Source organism: Anarhichas minor, unplaced genomic scaffold (genome assembly GCF_050575085.1).
Source record: "Anarhichas minor isolate MPS153535 unplaced genomic scaffold, ASM5057508v1 ptg000059l, whole genome shotgun sequence".
NCBI lineage: Eukaryota > Metazoa > Chordata > Actinopteri > Perciformes > Anarhichadidae > Anarhichas > Anarhichas minor.
The window spans coordinates 165001-184325 of NW_027466505.1; the positions used below are offsets into that span (position 1 = coordinate 165001).

The 19325-nt window shown below is 44.7% G+C and overlaps 1 protein-coding gene across 1 annotated transcript in view; it reads right to left on the bottom strand.

Annotated features, from left to right (window-relative positions):
• Positions 1–19096, bottom strand: part of pex5lb (peroxisomal biogenesis factor 5-like b) — a 20758-nt gene extending 1662 nt beyond the window's left edge. Inside the window, exons 1-13 of the mRNA XM_076077452.1 lie at positions 19011–19096; positions 15870–15984; positions 15057–15308; positions 14302–14422; positions 13945–14032; positions 13144–13242; positions 6532–6651; positions 5755–5898; positions 5598–5668; positions 4923–5135; positions 4485–4650; positions 2619–2776; positions 1–1638 (exon numbers count right to left, since the gene is read on the bottom strand). The exon at positions 1–1638 is cut by the window's left edge and continues 1662 nt beyond it. Of these exons, the coding sequence (XP_075933567.1) occupies positions 1440–1638; positions 2619–2776; positions 4485–4650; positions 4923–5135; positions 5598–5668; positions 5755–5898; positions 6532–6651; positions 13144–13242; positions 13945–14032; positions 14302–14422; positions 15057–15308; positions 15870–15984; positions 19011–19079 (1815 nt within the window). The 5' untranslated portion in view covers positions 19080–19096 and the 3' untranslated portion in view covers positions 1–1439. The remainder of the gene's footprint in view (positions 1639–2618; positions 2777–4484; positions 4651–4922; positions 5136–5597; positions 5669–5754; positions 5899–6531; positions 6652–13143; positions 13243–13944; positions 14033–14301; positions 14423–15056; positions 15309–15869; positions 15985–19010) is intronic.
• Between the last annotated feature and the right edge of the window lie 229 nt (positions 19097–19325).

Genomic DNA, 19325 nt, shown 5'->3' on the forward strand with positions numbered 1-19325 from the left:
ACAGTCAGCATGCTAACGATTAGCATTAGCATCGGATAATTAATAGGGTAACAGTAAGTTAAAAATAGTAAACCTCTGTCCCGTCTGTTCATGTGGTGACTTTGATGTTCTGTAACTGTAGCAGAATATAAAAAGCACAAGATGATCATGGTGAAGCTAGCTAGCCGCTAAATTATTAAAATTTAACAACTTAAAGCTTCATCCACACACTCGATACACACTCTCGATACCGATACACACTCTCGATACACACTCTTTAGGGTTTAGTTCCTCTTTAACATTAAGCTTCAAAGTTCAGAGCATTTGACAAAGTAATAAAGATTTAAACTGTTAAACTGACATCAGATTCATATTTAATTCAGGAACTTGTTCTAATTTTAAAGCATATTTATATAAGTTATTAAACACTTTCACATGTTTTTAAATAGAAAAAATAGTTTATTATGAATGTTTTTCAGTATTCTATTCAAACATTTCATTTTAAATATTACTAATCATATGTGGAGTCGGATCATCGATGATGTGACGTCATTAATAACAAAGAAACAGTTTGTTTTAAAGATGGCCGACACGTGGTTACATCTATCTTTAGAGCGATAATAAAGATAAAGATAAAGATAATAAAGATAAAGATAATAACGTGTTTCTCTGTGTCAAGAGGCTTGACAGAAAAACCTCAAACATGTGTTTTGTTTCCAGATTATTGCTTTCACTCAGTGAGTCTCAGTAGAGTGAGTCTCAGTAGAGTGAGCCTCGGTAGAGTGAGCCTCGGTAGAGTGAGCCTCGGTAGAGTGAGCCTCGGTAGAGTGAGCCTCGGTAGAGTGAGCCTCAGTAGAGTGAGTCTCAGTAGAGTGAGCCTCGGTAGAGTGAGCCTCGGTAGAGTGAGCCTCGGTAGAGTGAGCCTCAGTAGAGTGAGCCTCAGTAGAGTGAGCCTCAGTAGAGTGAGTCTCGGTAGAGTGAGCCTCGGTAGAGTGAGCCTCGGTAGAGTGAGCCTCGGTAGAGTGAGTCTCGGTAGAGTGAGCCTCGGTAGAGTGAGCCTCGGTAGAGTGAGCCTCAGTAGAGTGAGCCTCAGTAGAGTGAGCCTCAGTAGAGTGAGTCTCGGTAGAGTGAGCCTCGGTAGAGTGAGCCTCGGTAGAGTGAGCCTCGGTAGAGTGAGTCTCGGTAGAGTGAGCCTCGGTAGAGTGAGCCTCGGTAGAGTGAGCCTCGGTAGAGTGAGCCTCGGTAGAGTGAGCCTCGGTAGAGTGAGCCTCGGTAGAGTGAGTCTCACAGGAAGCTAAAGGGTTGTGCTGTTTATATTGCAGAAGGCTTTTTCCAGCAGCCATCGTCGTGTCTTTGGTTTCAAACCAGACGGTCCACATCCGACGTGTCTCCTCCTCTGGTCCGCTGTGAACTGACCCCACAGACATCGCTCACTCCAAAACCACAAGACCGGTCCACCATCAGACATCGCCCACGTCGAAGGCCCTCATCAGCAGGTCCAGGTCCCCGACGTTGGCGGCCTGGACCAGCTCGGGTCGGTCCACCGTGGAGACGGCGATTCGCAGCGCGGCCCAGATGTTGGCCGACATCTGCTGATGGCTGCAGCGCTGACTCTGCCTCTGCTGGTTCAGAGCCGTCAGGAAGTTACTGACCGCCTCCCTGCAGGACCAGGACCAGGTTAGACCAGGACCACATAACATCTACTGTAATCACACGAGGAAGTCAGACTGAATGCATAACACAACAATAGATAATTAGTGTTTTAACCCACGTTTGGTCCTGTGTTCTCTAGTGTTTTAACCCACGTTTGGTCCTGTGTTCTCTAGTGTTTTAACCCACATTTGGTCCTGTGTTCTCCAGTGTTTTAACCCACGTTTGGTCCTGTGTTCTCCAGTGTTTTAACCCACATTTGGTCCTGTGTTCTCTAGTGTTTTAACCCACATTTGGTCCTGTGTCCTCTAGTGTTTTAACCCACGTTTGGTCCTGTGTTCTCTAGTGTTTTAACCCACGTTTGGTCCTGTGTTCTCTAGTGTTTTAACCCACATTTGGTCCTGTGTTCTCCAGTGTTTTAACCCACGTTTGGTCCTGTGTTCTCTAGTATTTTAACCCACATTTGGTCCTGTGTTCTCTAGTGTTTTAACCCACTTTTGGTCCTGTGTTCTCTAGCGTTTTAACCCACGTTTGGTCCTGTGTTCTCTAGCGTTTTAACCCACGTTTGGTCCTGTGTTCTCTCGTGTTTTAACCCACGTTTGGTCCTGTGTTCTCTAGTGTTTTAACCCACGTTTGGTCCTGTGTTCTCTAGTGTTTTAACCCACGTTTGGTCCTGTGTTCTCTAGTGTTTTAACCCACGTTTGGTCCTGTGTTCTCTAGTGTTTTAACCCACGTTTGGTCCTGTGTTCTCTAGCGTTTTAACCCACGTTTGGTCCTGTGTTCTCTAGTGTTTTAACCCACGTTTGGTCCTGTGTTCTCTAGTGTTTTAACCCACGTTTGGTCCTGTGTTCTCTAGTGTTTTAACCCACGTTTGGTCCTGTGTTCTCTAGCGTTTTAACCCACGTTTGGTCCTGTGTTCTCTAGTGTTTTAACCCACATTGGGTCCGGTGTTCTGTGTGAGCCTCAGGTAAGACAGCTGATGTGTTTACCTGTGGGCCCCCAGGTTGATGCAGCTGATCCCCAGGTTGTATCTGGACCGGATGAATCCCGGCTGCAGCTCCAGAGCTCTGGTATACGCCTCTACAGCTTCCTCACTACGGTCTCCGTTTGCCAACGTAGCACCCAGACGGTTCCACAGCAGGTAGTCCTGAAGAGGAACACAGGACATTAACGATGTCATGACATCATCAAAGTCATGTCATCAGTGATACATTTTTTTGACATTTTAAGACGCACTATATTATGAGGTTTTTATTGACATTCAATACTACATATTTTTTTTTTTTTTACAACAATCTTCACGACATGCTAAACTATTATTGCAATATCTATCGTATCGTATCGCGATATATCGTGAGGTGCTTGTCAACAAACGGCCATAGTAACCAGAGAGATAGCTCCACACACTGTTTATGTAAGTGTGTGTGTGTGTGTGTTTGTCTGTGTGTGTCCGTGTGTGTCCGTGTGTGTCCGTGTGTGTCTGTGTGTGTCCGTGCGTGTGTGTCCGTGTGTGTCTGTGTGTGTCCGCGTGTGTGTGTTTGTGTCCGTGTGTGTCTGTGTGTTTGTCCATGTGTGTGTTTGTGTTTGTCCGTGTGTGTGTGTTTGTCCGTGTGTGTGTGTCCGTGTGTGTGTGTTTGTCCGTGCGTGTGTGTGTGTGTCCGTGTGTCCGTGTGTGTGTGTCCGTGTGTGTGTGTGTCCGTGTGTGTGTGTGTCCGTGTGTGTCCGTGTGTGTGTCCGTGCGTGTGTGTGTCCGTGTGTGTCTGTGTGTTTGTCCGTGTGTGTGTTTGTCCGTGTGTGTGTTCGTGTGTGTGTGTTTGTCCGTGCGTGTGTGTGTGTGTCCGTGTGTGTGTGTGTGTGTGTGTGTGTGTTTGTCCATGTGTCTGTGTGTGTCTGTGCGTGTGTGTGTGTCCGTGTGTGTGTGTGTGTCCGTGTGTGTCCATGTGTGTGTGTGTTTGTCCGTGCGTGTGTGTGTGTGTCCGTGTGTGTGTGTGTGTGTGTGTGTGTGTGTCCGTGTGTGTGTGTGTTTGTCCATGTGTCTGTGTGTGTCTGTGCGTGTTTGTCCGTGTGTGTGTTTGTCCGTGTGTGTGTTTGTCTGTGTTTGTGTTTGTCCGTGTGTGTGTGTTCGTGTGTGTGTGTTTGTCCGTGCGTGTGTGTGTGTGTCCGTGTGTGTGTGTGTGTGTGTGTGTGTGTGTCCGTGTGTGTGTGTGTTTGTCCATGTGTCTGTGTGTGTCTGTGCGTGTTTGTCCGTGTGTGTGTTTGTCCGTGTGTGTGTTTGTCTGTGTTTGTGTTTGTCCGTGTGTGTGTGTTCGTGTGTGTGTGTTTGTCCGTGCGTGTGTGTGTGTGTCCGTGTGTGTGTGTGTGTGTGTGTCCGTGTGTGTGTGTGTTTGTCCATGTGTCTGTGTGTGTCTGTGCGTGTGTGTGTGTCCGTGTGTGTGTGTGTGTCCGTGTGTGTCCATGTGTGTGTGTGTTTGTCCGTGCGTGTGTGTCCGTGTGTGTGTGTGTGTGTGTGTGTGTGTGTCCGTGTGTGTGTGTGTTTGTCCATGTGTCTGTGTGTGTCTGTGCGTGTGTGTGTGTGTCCGTGTGTGTCCATGTGTGTGTGTGTTTGTCCGTGTGTGTTCGTGTGTGTGTGTTTGTCCGTGCGTGTGTGTGTGTGTCCGTGTGTGTGTGTTTGTCCATGTGTCTGTGTGTGTCTGTGCGTGTGTGTGTGTCCGTGTGTGTGTGTGTGTCCGTGTGTGTCCATGTGCGTGTGTGTTTGTCCGTGTGTCTGTGTGTGTCTGTGCATGTGTGTGTGTCCGTGTGTGTGTCCGTGTGTGTCCATGTGTGTTTGTCCGTGTGTGTGTGTGTGTGTGTGTTACCTGTGGTCTGACGGACAGCGCTGCAGTGAAAGCCTCCACCGCTCTGTTGAAGTCGGAGCTGAGGTTGAAGAGGACCCCGAGTCCGGTCTGCAGGTCTGGATCCACACAGTCCAGATTCAACAGAGCCGCATCCTGGAAGAGAAGCAGGACGTCCTGCAGCTCAGCCCTGAAGGCGCACACACACACACACACACACACACACACACACACACACACACACACACACACACACACACACACACACACACACACACACACACACACACACACACACACACACACACACACACACACACACACACACACACACACACACACACACACACACACACACACACACAGCGCTGATGTCACAGCTCTTGATGGATGGCAGCTGAGACTTATGGGTAATGTAGTATTTAGAGCAAACTGATCTAACGTCCCCTCAGGTGTTTGTACCTGGCCGGTGTGGAGGTGCGGGGGCCCCTGCGAGGCGTGGCCGGGGAGCCCCGTAGCGGACTCCTGTGGTCCAGGACCAGGTGCTTGTATCGGGGGTTGTGGCTGATCCAGCGGCTCAGAGCGTCGCAGGCCTCCCGCTGCATGCCGCTGTTAGTGAAGCTGACGGCAAGCGCCATCAGAGCCGGCAGGTTGTTGGGGCGGAGCTCCAGACACCTGCAGCAGGTGAGACACGTGTTAGCTTAGCAACGGTTAGCACAGGTATCACTTTAGCACAACATGTTTAATTGATTAACTCAGTATTTACAGGCCAAATATCTAATTATAATAATTTTGATGAAGCAATAACAAAACAATTCAAACAATAATGAACAATAATCGGTAATCAGAGCTGATTATGACAATTGATTATATATTGATTGATATTTATATTTTGTGTTTCCATCTCAAACAAATCAAAACTGAAAGAGGAAGTAAAAGTAAAATGGGAAGTAAACGTAAAATGGGAAGTAACTGTAAAACGGGAAGTAACTGTAAAACGGGAAGTAACTGTAAAACGGGAAGTGAACGTAAAACGGGAAGTAACTGTAAAACGGGAAGTAAACGTAAAACGGGAAGTAACTGTAAAACGGGAAGTAACAGTAAAACGGGAAGTGAACGTAAAACGAGAAGTCTGACCTCTGCAGCGCCGCGATGGCGGCCTGTTCGTTCTCGTTCTCGGCTTGAGTCGTTCCTAAAACCTGCCAGGCCTGAAAATACAGGAAGAAGAGTTTAACTTCACTGCAGTGACGTTAAAGTTCGGTCTCGTTAATAAATCATTGGCGGTCAGCGAGACCTCAGAGTCCTGCGGGTCCTGCAGGATGGCGGCCTCCAGCAGCAGGACGGCGGCGTTCAGGTCTCCCTCCCGAGCTTTCTCCTGACCCTCGGCGAAGGCGCTCGGCCAGTCTCTGTACGGGTTGTTAGTGCTGAAGAAGTAAACCTGAACAAGACAAAACCACATCAGAGCACATCAGAGCACATCAGACCAGCTGACCCGTGTGAGGTCACATGGTTCCATCAGAGACACTTTTGTCTTTTTTCTTTGTGTTGTTTTTAACATTTTATGAAAGAAAACATTCATAAAAACATCATGTTTGCATTCTTAAAGATGTCCAGTATTATAATAAACACATATTAATGACATACATTACACTAAACTAAATGTTTGTGCAGAAGAAGAAACGAAGAAGAAGAGCTGAACATCTGCTGTCGTGTCGACGCGGTGATGTAACACCTGAGAGGAGGCGGGATTACTGCGGGATTACTGGTGCAGTTCAGAGGATTAAAGTACAGAATAATGCTGACAAACAGTAATAATCTCTCATTATTAATAACTCCAGTCTGGACAAATAGTGTGCAAGTTAAACAGGAAGTGAACCGTTAACGGAATGTTTTTAAATACGGAGACATTTATCTGTATTTATATATATTAAATAAGATATATTTATCACCACGATCACCAACAAACATGAATCTACAGGAACGTCCTTTAGAGACATAACAACAGCTGCAGAAAGAAAGTATAGTTTAAAGGTTACAGGGACCGGGTCTGTGGAGCAGATTCTGGACGTACCTTCTCCACAGGTGTGACCGTGGGCGGGACCGGACCCTGACCCTCAGAATCCTCCAGCCAGTTCCTCCGAGCCAGTTCCTCCCACTCGGCCTGCATCTTGTCCCAGAACTCTGTGTCCGACTGAAAGACCACAACAGTTCAGAGTCTCCCCGCGGACACAAGGTCCTAGACTAGATCCTAGACTGGATCCTAGACTAAGTCCTCCACTGGATCTTAGACTAGATCAGGGTCGGCAACCTGCGGCTCGCGAGCCGCATGCAGCTCGCGAGCCGCATGCAGCTCTTCAGCCCCTCCGTTGCGGCTCCCTGAGTCTACATCAGTGGTCCCCAACTGGCGGACCGGATCCAGACCCAGGACCTAAATCCGATAGATAATTCGGAATTATACACATTGAGCAATGAGTTTATACTTTAACCGGCGCCTCTTATTCAGCCGTTACGGCACTTGTTCGGCGGTGCAGGAAACACACCGACCAATGCGTTGTAAATCACATCACGTGATGCAGCTCAGTATTCTGACAAGTTTCCTGCCTCGAGCGAGGTTTACACACACGTGACACACAGGGCTGAGACGAGGAAATAGAAAGAAGAGCAGGAGAATTGCGCTGATAGAAGAAGTTATTTCACACGACGTTCTCCAAAAAGAGAAACGTGTTCAGAGAGAATATAATTTATAAGCAAGAATGAACAGAATCTTATATGTTAATTATTCCCACAGGCAGTTAAATCCTCTACCTCTGTCAAGAGCTTTTCCCTGCAGGTGGCTGATCATGATTTTCAGACCCCCGCCCTCTGTAAACTATCAATGGATGAATCCAAAAAAAGAAAAGTCACGGAGGAAAATAGAGAGTTTAACTCTGCGTGGACGTCTTCATTAGCTTTCACTGCCAACGATGCTGACTTACTGTCTGCTTCCACAACAAGCACACAGCATGTGCTGAACAGTGTCACGCTGGAGATGATTCCTCAGCTGCTGCAGCAAACTCTCCTCTTCATAAGAGTTTGATATTGTTATATCAGGTAAAATTGCAATAAAATGTCAAGAATTGTCTTTATTCTTGTTCTATATTTTCATAAATACAACAAACTATAGTTTTTGTATATATAATATATCTATATATAACACTTTATAAGCTGTGATATGAAATAGCTTTTGCGGCTCCAGACACATTTTATTTGGTGGAAAATAGAGCAAACTGGCTCTTTGGATAGAAAAGGTTGCCGACCCCTGGACTAGATCATAGACTGGATCTTAGACTAAGTCCTACACTGGATCTTAGACTAGATCCTAGACTAGATCCTAGACTAAGAGCCACATCTTTAAACTCCACATGAATGAAAGTGAATGTTTAAAGTCTGTTTGAAGTAGTTTTCTTCAACAGAACATGAAGCTATGTGATTAGCTGTTTGTTAGTGAAATGCACCCTGGGATTCGTAGTTTTTAGTTATATTTTTAATGTTACAGTATAACTATTAAAACTAATCCTGGAGCCTGCTGGGTTCCTGGTTTAAGGAACATCAAGATTATTAATAAAACATAACTTTACTGATGGATAAATACAAAATGCACAATTTTATTTTGAAACTTTAGTCATGAGGTCACATTTAAAACAGTGTGCTGTTAATCCGTCAGCGGTGACCTCTGGATTAAAATACCTGCAGCTAAATCCACAAACTGTCAGCTGACATGAGGAAATGCTTTTAATCAGACGAGACGCTGCGATTGGTTCACTGAGCCGAACTGACGGGATGAAGAGCAGGAACGCTTCGACACCAGAGTCTCAAATTGATCTCCACTTTAATCACTTTAATAACTGAGCTGTTAGTTCACTTCACCTCCTCCGGACTGGATCAAACCATTATGTAAACCACAATCGCCCAACCTGAACCGCTTGAACCATTCTGAACCATCCTAAACATCCTGAACCATCCCCAACCTCCTGAACCATCCTAAACCTCCGAGCCATCCTAAACCTCCTGAACCATCCCCAACCTCCTGAGCCATCCTAAACCTCCTGAGCCATCCTAAACCTCCTGAACCATCCTCAACCTCCTGAGCCATCCTAAACCTCCTGAACCATCCTAAACCTCCTGAACGTCCTCAACCTCCTGAGCCATCCTCAACCTCCTGAACCATCCTAAACCTCCTGAGTCATCCTAAACCTCCTGAACCATCCTCAACCTCCTGAACCTCCTGAGCCATCCTCAACCTCCTGAATCATCCTAAACCTCCTGAACCGGCCTTAATCCCTCGGGGGCGATATCGACTAAATTTATATTATGCCGGCCGGACAGATCGGTGAATTTTCAGCTAAACCTACGGGGTATAAGGAGCGCCCTTAAAAATAGTGAGACCCCTAGGGCGCATGTGATCTTTGCCCACGTTGTACCTGGGAAAAGGGCGCTCCCTTCGGACCGTCGGTCGCCGAGGAATGATTTTCCAAAGTTTCGGAAGAGTTTTCCCAATTGGCCCTTTACCGCTTGTGGCCACCAGAGGGCAAAACCCCAGGGATGTTCGGGACAAAAACTGCCATTTGAAAATTACATTTGGGAGCCCCACAAAATGATGTCCCTTAAATTTCCCTTTTTCGCCCAAACCTCCAGGGACAAAAGTGCGATTTGGTGGGGACAAATAAGCCGAAAAGTGCCATTTGGTGGGATGTTTGGGAGGAAAAGTGCCATTTGCTGGTACGAATGGCAAGATTAGGGACGATTCATGGCCACCTCGGAGGGATTCAGGATTGACATTTTAAACTGCCGTATCTTCTCAACCGTTCAATATCCCGCCCTCAAACGTAGATATCTTGGATCAGCGTTCAATTGTACGGAAACAATGTTTTGGGACAAAAGTTGCCATTTGGTCAGTATGGTTGGGCCACATGAAAATTGCATTATAATGTGGTCGGAATGACACTTTTTGAGTTGTAAATAAACTGACATTTGACCTAGAAGATCTCCACAACTCTTTAGGCTAGGAAGCTGACATTTGGACTGTACTATCATCTTAAAGTATAGATCCACTGGTATGAAAATGATTGCCCCAACTCAAATGCTTTGAAATCTCAGGCAAAGTAAGGCAATGGCATTGATTTTGCCCAAAAGTCAAATTTGATTGAAACTTTGCACACCTGGTGGGCTGTTTCCAGGTATGCCCCCTCATAAGTTTCAGCCTCCTAGCCCAAAGCAATTTGAGATATGTTTTGGGAGAGATGGGTGGCTTTTATGTCATATCGGTTGGGATGATTGGCCTACATGGTCAGCCCACCTGTAGTTGAAATGGCCCTTTTTCAGTTATAAGGACTATAAGTTCCCTTATAATTCAAAAAGGGCCATTTCAAGGAGCTTTTTGTCTTGGAAATGGCAGTTCCCTTATAACTAAAAGGGCCATTTCAACTACGTTTGATTGGGCTCTCGTTTCAGCCAAAAATCCCAACCCAAAAGGCAGTAATTGTCCCGGTTTTGCCATTTTAGCATCTTCACCATATATGGTGCAATTTGATCTAAATGAGCTAAAGCCACCAAACTTAATACACAGGGTCTGTGGCTTCATAGCAACACACACAGCAAGTGGTGTGGGATTAGCACCTCAAATTGTGCCATTTTGGCATCTTCACCACATATGGTGCAATTTGATCTAAATGAGCTAAAGCCACCAAAATTCATACACAGGGTCTATGGCTTCATAGCAACACACACAGCAAGTTTATTGGGGCTAGCACCTCAAATTGTGACATTTTGGCATCTTAGGCAAAGTAAGGCAATGACATTGATTTTACTCAAAAATCAAACTCATCCGATTTGCTTGAAACTTTGCGCACCTGTTTGGCTGTTCCCAGGTATGCCCCCTCTTAGGTTTCATTCTCCTAGCCCAGAGCATACTGTAGACATTGTATGGGAGGAATGAGAACAAATGGCCCACTCGGGTTGGGATTTTTGGCTGAAATGGGAGCCCAATCAAATGTACTTGAAATGGCCCTTTTTGAGTTATAAGGGAACTTCCCTTATAATTCAAAAAGGGCCATTTCACGTACCTTTTTCTCCGCGAAATGGCAGTTCGTACCCTACCCTCCACTACATGACCCATTCTGCACAGCTTCTCCAGTTTTCTTTTTTTTACCAAAATGTTCTGTTTGTTTTGTTTGCTCCTCTGTCTTTCTTTTTTTTTCTTTTTTGTTTGTTCTGTTTGTCTCTGCCCTTTGTAAAGTGCCTTTGGGTATTTAGAAAAGCACTATATAAAATTAAAGTATTATTATTATTATTATAAACCTCCTGAACCATATTAAACCTCCTGAACATCCTAACAATCCTAAACCTCCTGAACCATGTTAAACCTTCTGAACCATCCTAACAATCCTAAACCTCCTGAACCATCCTAAACCTCCTGAACCATATTAAACCATCCTAAATCTCCTGAACCATCCTAAACCTCCTGAACCATATTAAACCTCCTGAACCATCCTAACAATCCTAAACCTCCTGAACCATATTAAACCATCCTAAACCATATTAAACCCCCTGAACCATCCTAACAATCCTAAACCTCCTGAACCATCCTAAACCTCCTGAACCATATTAAACCATCCTAAACCTCCTGAACCATATTAAACCTCCTAAACCAGTGGTTCCCAAAGTGGGGGTCGCGACCCCTAGGGGGGGCGCGGTGGTACTACAGGGGGGTCGCGGCTTCATCACCAACCCACACACACAGACGCACACATACACCGGTAAAACAATATAAAATAACCGACGTGACATGCACTGTGTTCCAACCACGCCACCAGAGCGGCTCATGTCACAGACCGACTGTGGCAAAACCAGCGAGAGCGAGAGCGCGCGAGCGAGAGAGCGAGCGCGCGCCCGAGCGAGAGAGCGCGAACGAGCGAGGGAGAGAGAGAGTGAGGGAGCGCGAACGAGAGAGAGACACAGCGACACAGAGCGAGAAAGATACGGAGCGACAGAGAAAGATAAAGATAAGATTAAGATTAATAAAGATATCTCCAACCAGCAACCCCGCTTTGACAAAATCTGTAAAGCAAAGCAAGCCCACACCAGTCACTGATTGATATATATGAATAGGAATATACATAGGAATATGATCACAAAATAATATGGTCCATGTAGACCTGCACACCTTGTTCATAATTGTGTTATTTTATTGTTTGAGAAAACCTGCTGTTCAATGTGAGGAAATACAGTATATGTTGTTTGCACTTTGTTTGAAATTAAGTTAATTGTATTTACAAATTATTTTATATATTTTTTATTTTATATATATTTTATTATTGCTATTTTTTTTCCCAGTTAAACAAACTGAAGAATAAACTGTGAAGTGATATGTACTTATTTTAGAAAGAAATAAAAATATTTTATACAGTTCATGCATTATAATGCAATTCATTATTCGTCCAATGTTCCTATATCATCAAAGGGGGTCTTGACAGAAAAAGTTTGGGAACCACTGTCCTAAACCATCCTAAACCTCCTAAACCATCCTAAACCTCCTGAACCATCCTAGACCATCTTAAACCGTCCTCAACCCGCCCTCGTTTCTCAAATTGACTCTTTGACTCAACGTGTTCACGCCCTACAGCGTCATCTAGAGGCCACGAGTCGTCAAAGCAGTTTATTTGGAGACCAGAACTGCACGAGGGTCTATGAATTTCAGTGAATCAGTTCCTTCATCACATCAGAACTCCTCATCCTCCTACAGACAATGTGTGATGTGTAGTGGCGGAAAGCACATTTCTTCTAGTACTGTACTTCACTTTTTAAGTTACTTGTACTTTACTTTTGCGTTTCCTTCTACTTTCCACTTCTCTTCCAGAGGTACATGTTGTACTTTTTACTCCACTTTTATCTGAAAGCTTTAGTTACTTTACAGATTCAGATTCTTAATATCAAATATAATCAACTAATCAATGCTGAAGTATTATTATAGATTATATAAAGACATTAAAAACACATGAATGTATCAATAATATAATATATATATATATATTATTCTGCATAATGAGTAACTTTTATTTTTGCTACTTTAAGTACACTTTGATGCCGATACTTGTATTTGTTCACTGTGGTATTATTACTTTTACTTCCTCAGGTTATATCTGTTTCTGGGAAACAAGATTTCATGAAGAGAAGAAGCTTAACGTCTTTAACATGTATCATCAAATAAAAATACAAAAATAAACCACAAATATGAGTCAGATCAGCTGTGTGGTCTGATAACAAATATAGAAATATATATTTCTTCAGTGTCGGATATGAAAACTGACCCTGAGTCTGCTGGTCTGAGTGCAGCCTCATCTATCTGAATGTTTGCTGAGTCAGAGTTCTCAGATGACGATAAGAACAGACCTGAGATCAGGTTTCTGAAGATCAGCTGATATCTGATATTTAACAGTGAGAGCTGCTGCAGCTTTAAAGGACAAAGCTGGACATGTTCTACAGATTTATGACTTTTGTAGAGAGAATTATGTTCTTAAAGAAAGGACACGTTCTCAAAGAAAGGACACGTTCTCAAAGAAAGGACACGTTCTCAAAGAAAGGACACGTTCTCAAAGAAAGGACACGTTCTCAAAGAAAGGACATTTTGTCACTATGTGTATTTTACCTCCACAGCAGCTTTTGCTCTGACAAACTCGTCCTCAAGAGACTCGTTTCTGGTCAGAAGGGAACGAGTCCGTCTGTGCTGTCTGGAAGCAGCACAGTCCTGAAAACACACACGCACGCACGCACGCACGCACGCACGCACGCACGCACGCACGCACGCACGCACGCACGCACGCACGCACGCACGCACGCACGCACGCACGCACGCACGCACGCACGCACGCACGCACGCACGCACGCACGCACGCACGCACGCACGCACGCACGCACGCACGCACACACACACACACACACACACACACACACACACACACACACACACACACACACACACACACACACACACACACACACACACACACACACACACACACACACACACACACACACACACACACACACACACACACACACACACACACACACACACACACACACACACACACACACACACACACACACAGAGAGAGAGAGGTCAGAAAAGACAAAACACCAGAAAACTTTAACGGTCTTCAAAGTCATATTTAAAGAGACAGTAACCGCTGAAGTATCTGCAGGTAACGATCTGTTATCCCACGCTCCCTGAACTACTCACTGTATTTGGTTCAGCTTGTACTTTTATATTTTACTTTCTGTCAGGAGGAAGTACTACAGTATAAATACTGGCAGGATGAAGTGCTCTGGTCAGGATGAAGTACTACAGTATACATACTGTCAGGATGAAGTACTCTGGTCAGGAGGAAGTACTACAGTATAAATACTGTCAGGATGAAGTACTACAGTATAAATACCAGCAGCTGACCTGTGGTGAAGACGTGAAGTCCAGGTCATCGAAGCTGTGGATGTCAAAGGAGTTCTTTGTTCGAGGATCCGTTTTAAACTCTGCAGACCTAAAGGGACCAGAAGAGACCAGAAGAGACCAGGTATCAGCTGAGGTGAGAGCTGCATAGCGCCCCCTTCAGGCTCACTACATTCTGACAATACTGTATTGTTCTCAAGTAAAAGTAGTTAAATTAAAGTAAAAAGCAGGTCGGTTCATGAGTTACATGTTAAACAGGTTATGATGACACATGATAATATTGTTAAACAGTAAAGGAACAACATGAACATGATAAAAAGTGTATGGACTTGTGAATAACATGAATAACACTTGATTTACCACAGCAGTTCACTGGAGGAGTGCTGGGAGGTACATCTCTTCTCGTGTCTCCTCCTGAGTCCTCCGTCCTCCACGTCCAGGTTCACCTCGTCCCATTTGTCCAGAGGAGACGACAGACTGACTGAGAACACACGGGAGAACATCATTGTGATAACGACATCATTGTGATGAAGGTAACATGATGATGATGTCACCGTAGTTTAAACTGAAGTTTGTTTTTTAAGAAAACACAAAAAAACTGGAGGCTGCAGCTAAAGATTATTTTCGATTATTATTTTTGATTGTCCAACACTGGATCCTAGACCAGATCCTAGACCAGATCCTTCACTAGATCCTTCACTGGATCCTAGACCAGATCCTTCACTAGATCCTAGACCAGATCCCCCACTGGATCCGAGACCAGATCCTTCACTGGATCCTAGACCGGATCCAATTTGGTTGTTTAGATGATAGAATGTGAGAAAATGACGATCAGTCGTCGTCTGAAGTCTCGTTTTGTTCACAACTCAAAGAAGAAGAAAGAAACCAGATCATTTAGACATTTAAGTTTTCAATCAGATAATTTGGGCTTTTATTTTCTTAAAAAATGACTCAAACCGATTAACGGAATATTAAAATCGTTACAACTAATCAATAAATCATTGCAGCTGTAAATGGAAACATTTGTCTCCGGATCACATGAATGTTTATGAACCAATGAGAGAAGAAGCAGCCCGTATCCATCACAACCTGTGTGCTGGTTTAGTCTGCAGTACCTGAGTCCAGGGAGACCCTCTCAGGTGTTCTGGGGCTGGCGGGCAGGTGTTCCACCTCCACCTGGATCAGCTCCGTCTCATCCGGTCTTGTCCGGCGCCGAGGGCTCCTGGAGCTGCCCTTCCTCCTCAGAGGACTCCTCCTCTGGTCCTTGTTACTGCTGCTACCACTAACACCACCAACACCACCATTGCTGCCCCCGGTGCTGTCCGCCGGCTCACTGAGGTCCACGAGGTCCAGAGCTGTGGACAGAACTACAGGACGACAGGATGGAGGGTTAACGGATCAAACTTCAGTCCAACTGTCCACATATTTATGTCTCCATCACTCCTTTTATCTTAATATATATGAATCTTTCATACTTGTGTTTGTAAACAGTCAGAGTGTGTCTTTGATCTCCTGTATATTCTGTATTAACCTCTACATGTCACCATCACACTCTGAAACACGCTCAGTTTGAACAGAAAACATTTCAGCTGTCGTCAGTTTGTATGAAAATAGAAACAAAGAGATTCTGTTCTAGACTCTTAATGAATGTGAGGAGGAGGATGGAGGTCACAGGTGTTCATTAACGGGAGGTGTACCTACTGAGTCGCAGGGGACAGATGGTCACAGGAAGGACGACAGCCAAGGACGCAAAGTTAGAGAGAGAAGAAGAAGAAGAGAGGAGGTCAGAGGAAGAATAAAAGAGGGTGACAAAGACTGAATAGGTTCATAGAAGAAGAGCAAAGGAGAGGAGGGGGGGGGGGGGGGGGGTAAACCTGAGGACCTGAGGAGGACAGGTGAGACGGGGGGGTTAATTAGCAGGAGTCTACCTGCTGTGTTGGATGTGAGCGGTCGAGTGGAGGGGGCGTCGCTCCGGCTCTCTGACAGGAAGTCATCGATGGAGGGACTCAGCAGGGGTCGACTCTCCTGCTGCTCCCGGACCAGCTGGAGACCACAAGCACCATTTAGACACCCATTAGACACCCGTTAGACACCGGTTAGACACCCGTTAGACACCCGTTAGACACCGGTTAGACACCGGTTAGACACCCGTTAGACACCCGTTAGACACCCGTTAGACACCCGTTAGACACCCGTTAGACACCGGTTAGACACAACGGTTAGACACAACGGTTAGACACAACGGTTAGACACAAGTTAGACACCCGTTAGACACCGGTTAGACACCGGTTAGACACCGGTTAGACACCGGTTAGACACCGGTTAGACACCCTTTAGACACCGGTTAGACACCGGTTAGACACCGGTTAGACACCGGTTAGACACCCTTTAGACACCAGTTAGACACCAGTTAGACACCCGTTAGACACCCGTTAGACACCGGTTAGACACAACGGTTAGACACCGGTTAGACACCGGTTAGACACCGGTTAGACACCCTTTAGACACCAGTTAGACACCCGTTAGACACCGGTTAGACACCCGTTAGACACCCGTTAGACACCCGTTAGACACCCGTTAGACACCGGTTAGACACAACGGTTAGACACAACGGTTAGACACAACGGTTAGACACCCGTTAGACACCCGTTAGACACCCGTTAGACACAACGGTTTGACACAACGGTTAGACACAAGTTAGACACCCGTTAGACACCCGTTAGACACCAGTTAGACACCCGTTAGACACCCGTTAGACACCCGTTAGACACCCGTTAGACACAACGGTTAGACACAACGGTTAGACACAAGTTAGACACCCTTTAGACACCAGTTAGACACCAGTTAGACACCCGTTAGACACCCGTTAGACACCCGTTAGACACCCGTCAGACACAAGTTAGACACAAGTTAGACACCGGTTAGACACCCTTTAGACACCCGTTAGACACCCGTTAGACACCGGTTAGGTCTAACACGTTAAATTACCAGATTTAAATTGAGGTAAAAACCTGCAGGTTTGACTCAGCAAATGACAGAACAACTCAAACAGGTGCAATACCATGAATGTCTTTGAGGAGAGACTCGGGTTTACGGGTCAAAAACCAGACAGACTGAAGCCTGCAGGGACTTTTTCTACACTATTCAAGTCCCAAAATGTCAGAAAGTGTCTTTAAGGATACTTATATTCCAGTATTTCCCTTATTCTGAAAAAGCCAATATTCCTGTTTAAATGCAGCCTTTTATACTCTGATCAACATAAAACACCTTCATGATGCTCGTCCTTCAAACAACTTTAACTTCTATCCTTTTTGTCATGTTGCTAATTCTGAACATCCAAACTCAATGCTGCTCTCCTAGCGCTGCCGAAAGGCATTCTGGGAAATGCAGGACAACATTTAATTCAGTGGTTCAGCCTGAGGCCTGATTCAATCTGAACACAGAACTCTGTGTGTGTGTGTGTGTGTGTGTGTGTGTGTGTGTGTGTGTGTGTGTGTGTGTGTGTGTGTGTGGCCTCCTAATCCTAATCCACACAGTTGAGTATGTCCACATGTCAACGTGAATATGTTTGACTTTAACCCTGTGAAAGAGCACCACTGTCCACTAAAAGACACCCGGACTCACATCTCACTTCATGCTTCACTTACAAGTAGGAAACATGTCTGTTTACATTCTGACTTCAGCTGATCAATGACAAACAATAAGAGAATAAACAGGTGGAATAAAAAAGTAAAGATACAAATTCAAAATACATGACATGAATAAGATGTGTGATTAAATGATAATTACAGACGTAGTAAATTTCTTTACTGCGTTTCTTTACTGCGTTTCTTCACTGCGTTTCTTCACTGCGTTTCTTCACTACGTTTCTTTACTGCGTTTCTTCACTGCGTTTCTTCACTGCGTTTCTTTACTGCGTTTCTTCACTGCGTTTCTTCACTGCGTTTCTTCACTGCGTTTCTTCACTGCGTTTCTTTACTGCGTTTCTTCACTACGCGTTTCTTCACTGCGTTTCTTCACTGCGTTTCTTTACTGCGTTTCTTTACTGCGTTTCTTCACTACGCGTTTCTTCACTACGCGTTTCTTCACTGCGTTTCTTCACTACGCGTTTCTTCACTACGCGTTTCTTCACTACGCGTTTCTTCACTACGCGTTTCTTCACTGCGTTTCTTCACTGCGTTTCTTCACTACGCGTTTCTTCACTGCGTTTCTTTACTACGCGTTTCTTCATTGCGTTTCTTCATTGCGTTTCTTCACTGCGTTTCTTCACTGCGTTTCTTCACTGCGTTTCTTCACTGCGTTTCTTTACTGCGTTTCTTTACTGCGTTTCTTTACTGCGTTTCTTTACTGCGTTTCTTTACTGCGTTTCTTTACTGCGTTTCTTCACTGCGTTTCTTCACTGCGTTTCTTTACTGCGTTTCTTCACTGCGTTTCTTCACTGCGTTTCTTTACTGCGTTTCTTTACTGCGTTTCTTCACTGCGTTTCTTCACTGCGTTTCTTTACTGCGTTTCTTTACTGCGTTTCTTTACTGCGTTTCTTTACTATGTTTCTTTACTGCGTTTCTTTACTGCGTTTCTTTACTATGTTTCTTTACTGCGTTTCTTTACTGCGTTTCTTTACTACGTTTCTTTACTGCGTTTCTTTACTACGTTTCTTTACTGCGTTTCTTTAGAAGTATGTGTTACATACCCTACAGATTACAGATAAGTGGTTTAGTGTAGATTTCTTAAAATAAAAATAAAACTTTTCTTTGAGGCTGCACAAAGTCTTCGTCCAATGAATAAAGTTTCACTTAATTAAATTTTCTATTTTATTTGCCAAATATTTCAAATTCTTAGCCCAATATCACAAATCTCCTCTTTCCTTGAACCTTCACATCGGAAAAGAAAAAGCTCCCCAAAGAAAACTTTAAACCTTTAAGATAAGGAGTAAAGAGTTCACAGTTCACAGTTTGACTACTTTCTTACTCAGAATCACCTCATAATGAAACTTAACACGAAGCTACAGGCAAACAAGCAAGAAAAGTTACAAATCGAAATAACAAAACAAGCGAGGTCATCATGCCAACCTTGGTTGTCACGGTGAGGGGGGGGTTTCCTTCTGAGGACTTTTTAGCAGGAAGCTCCTTCAGCACCATGGCAACGACCCTTTCCCCTACAACAGGCAGATCGACAGGTTCATTCAGTCAGACAGCCGTCTCACACCCTCACACACACACACACCTCTCCTTTATCCACAGGAACACACAACCATCACAGATACAGACTCATGAAGTGTAAATGATGAAAGAAAAGATGCTGATGATGGTTGATCCTGTTATCAGATGTTGAGTTTAAATATTACAGAAGGATACGTCGACCTTTTGTTTGAATATCTCACAGGA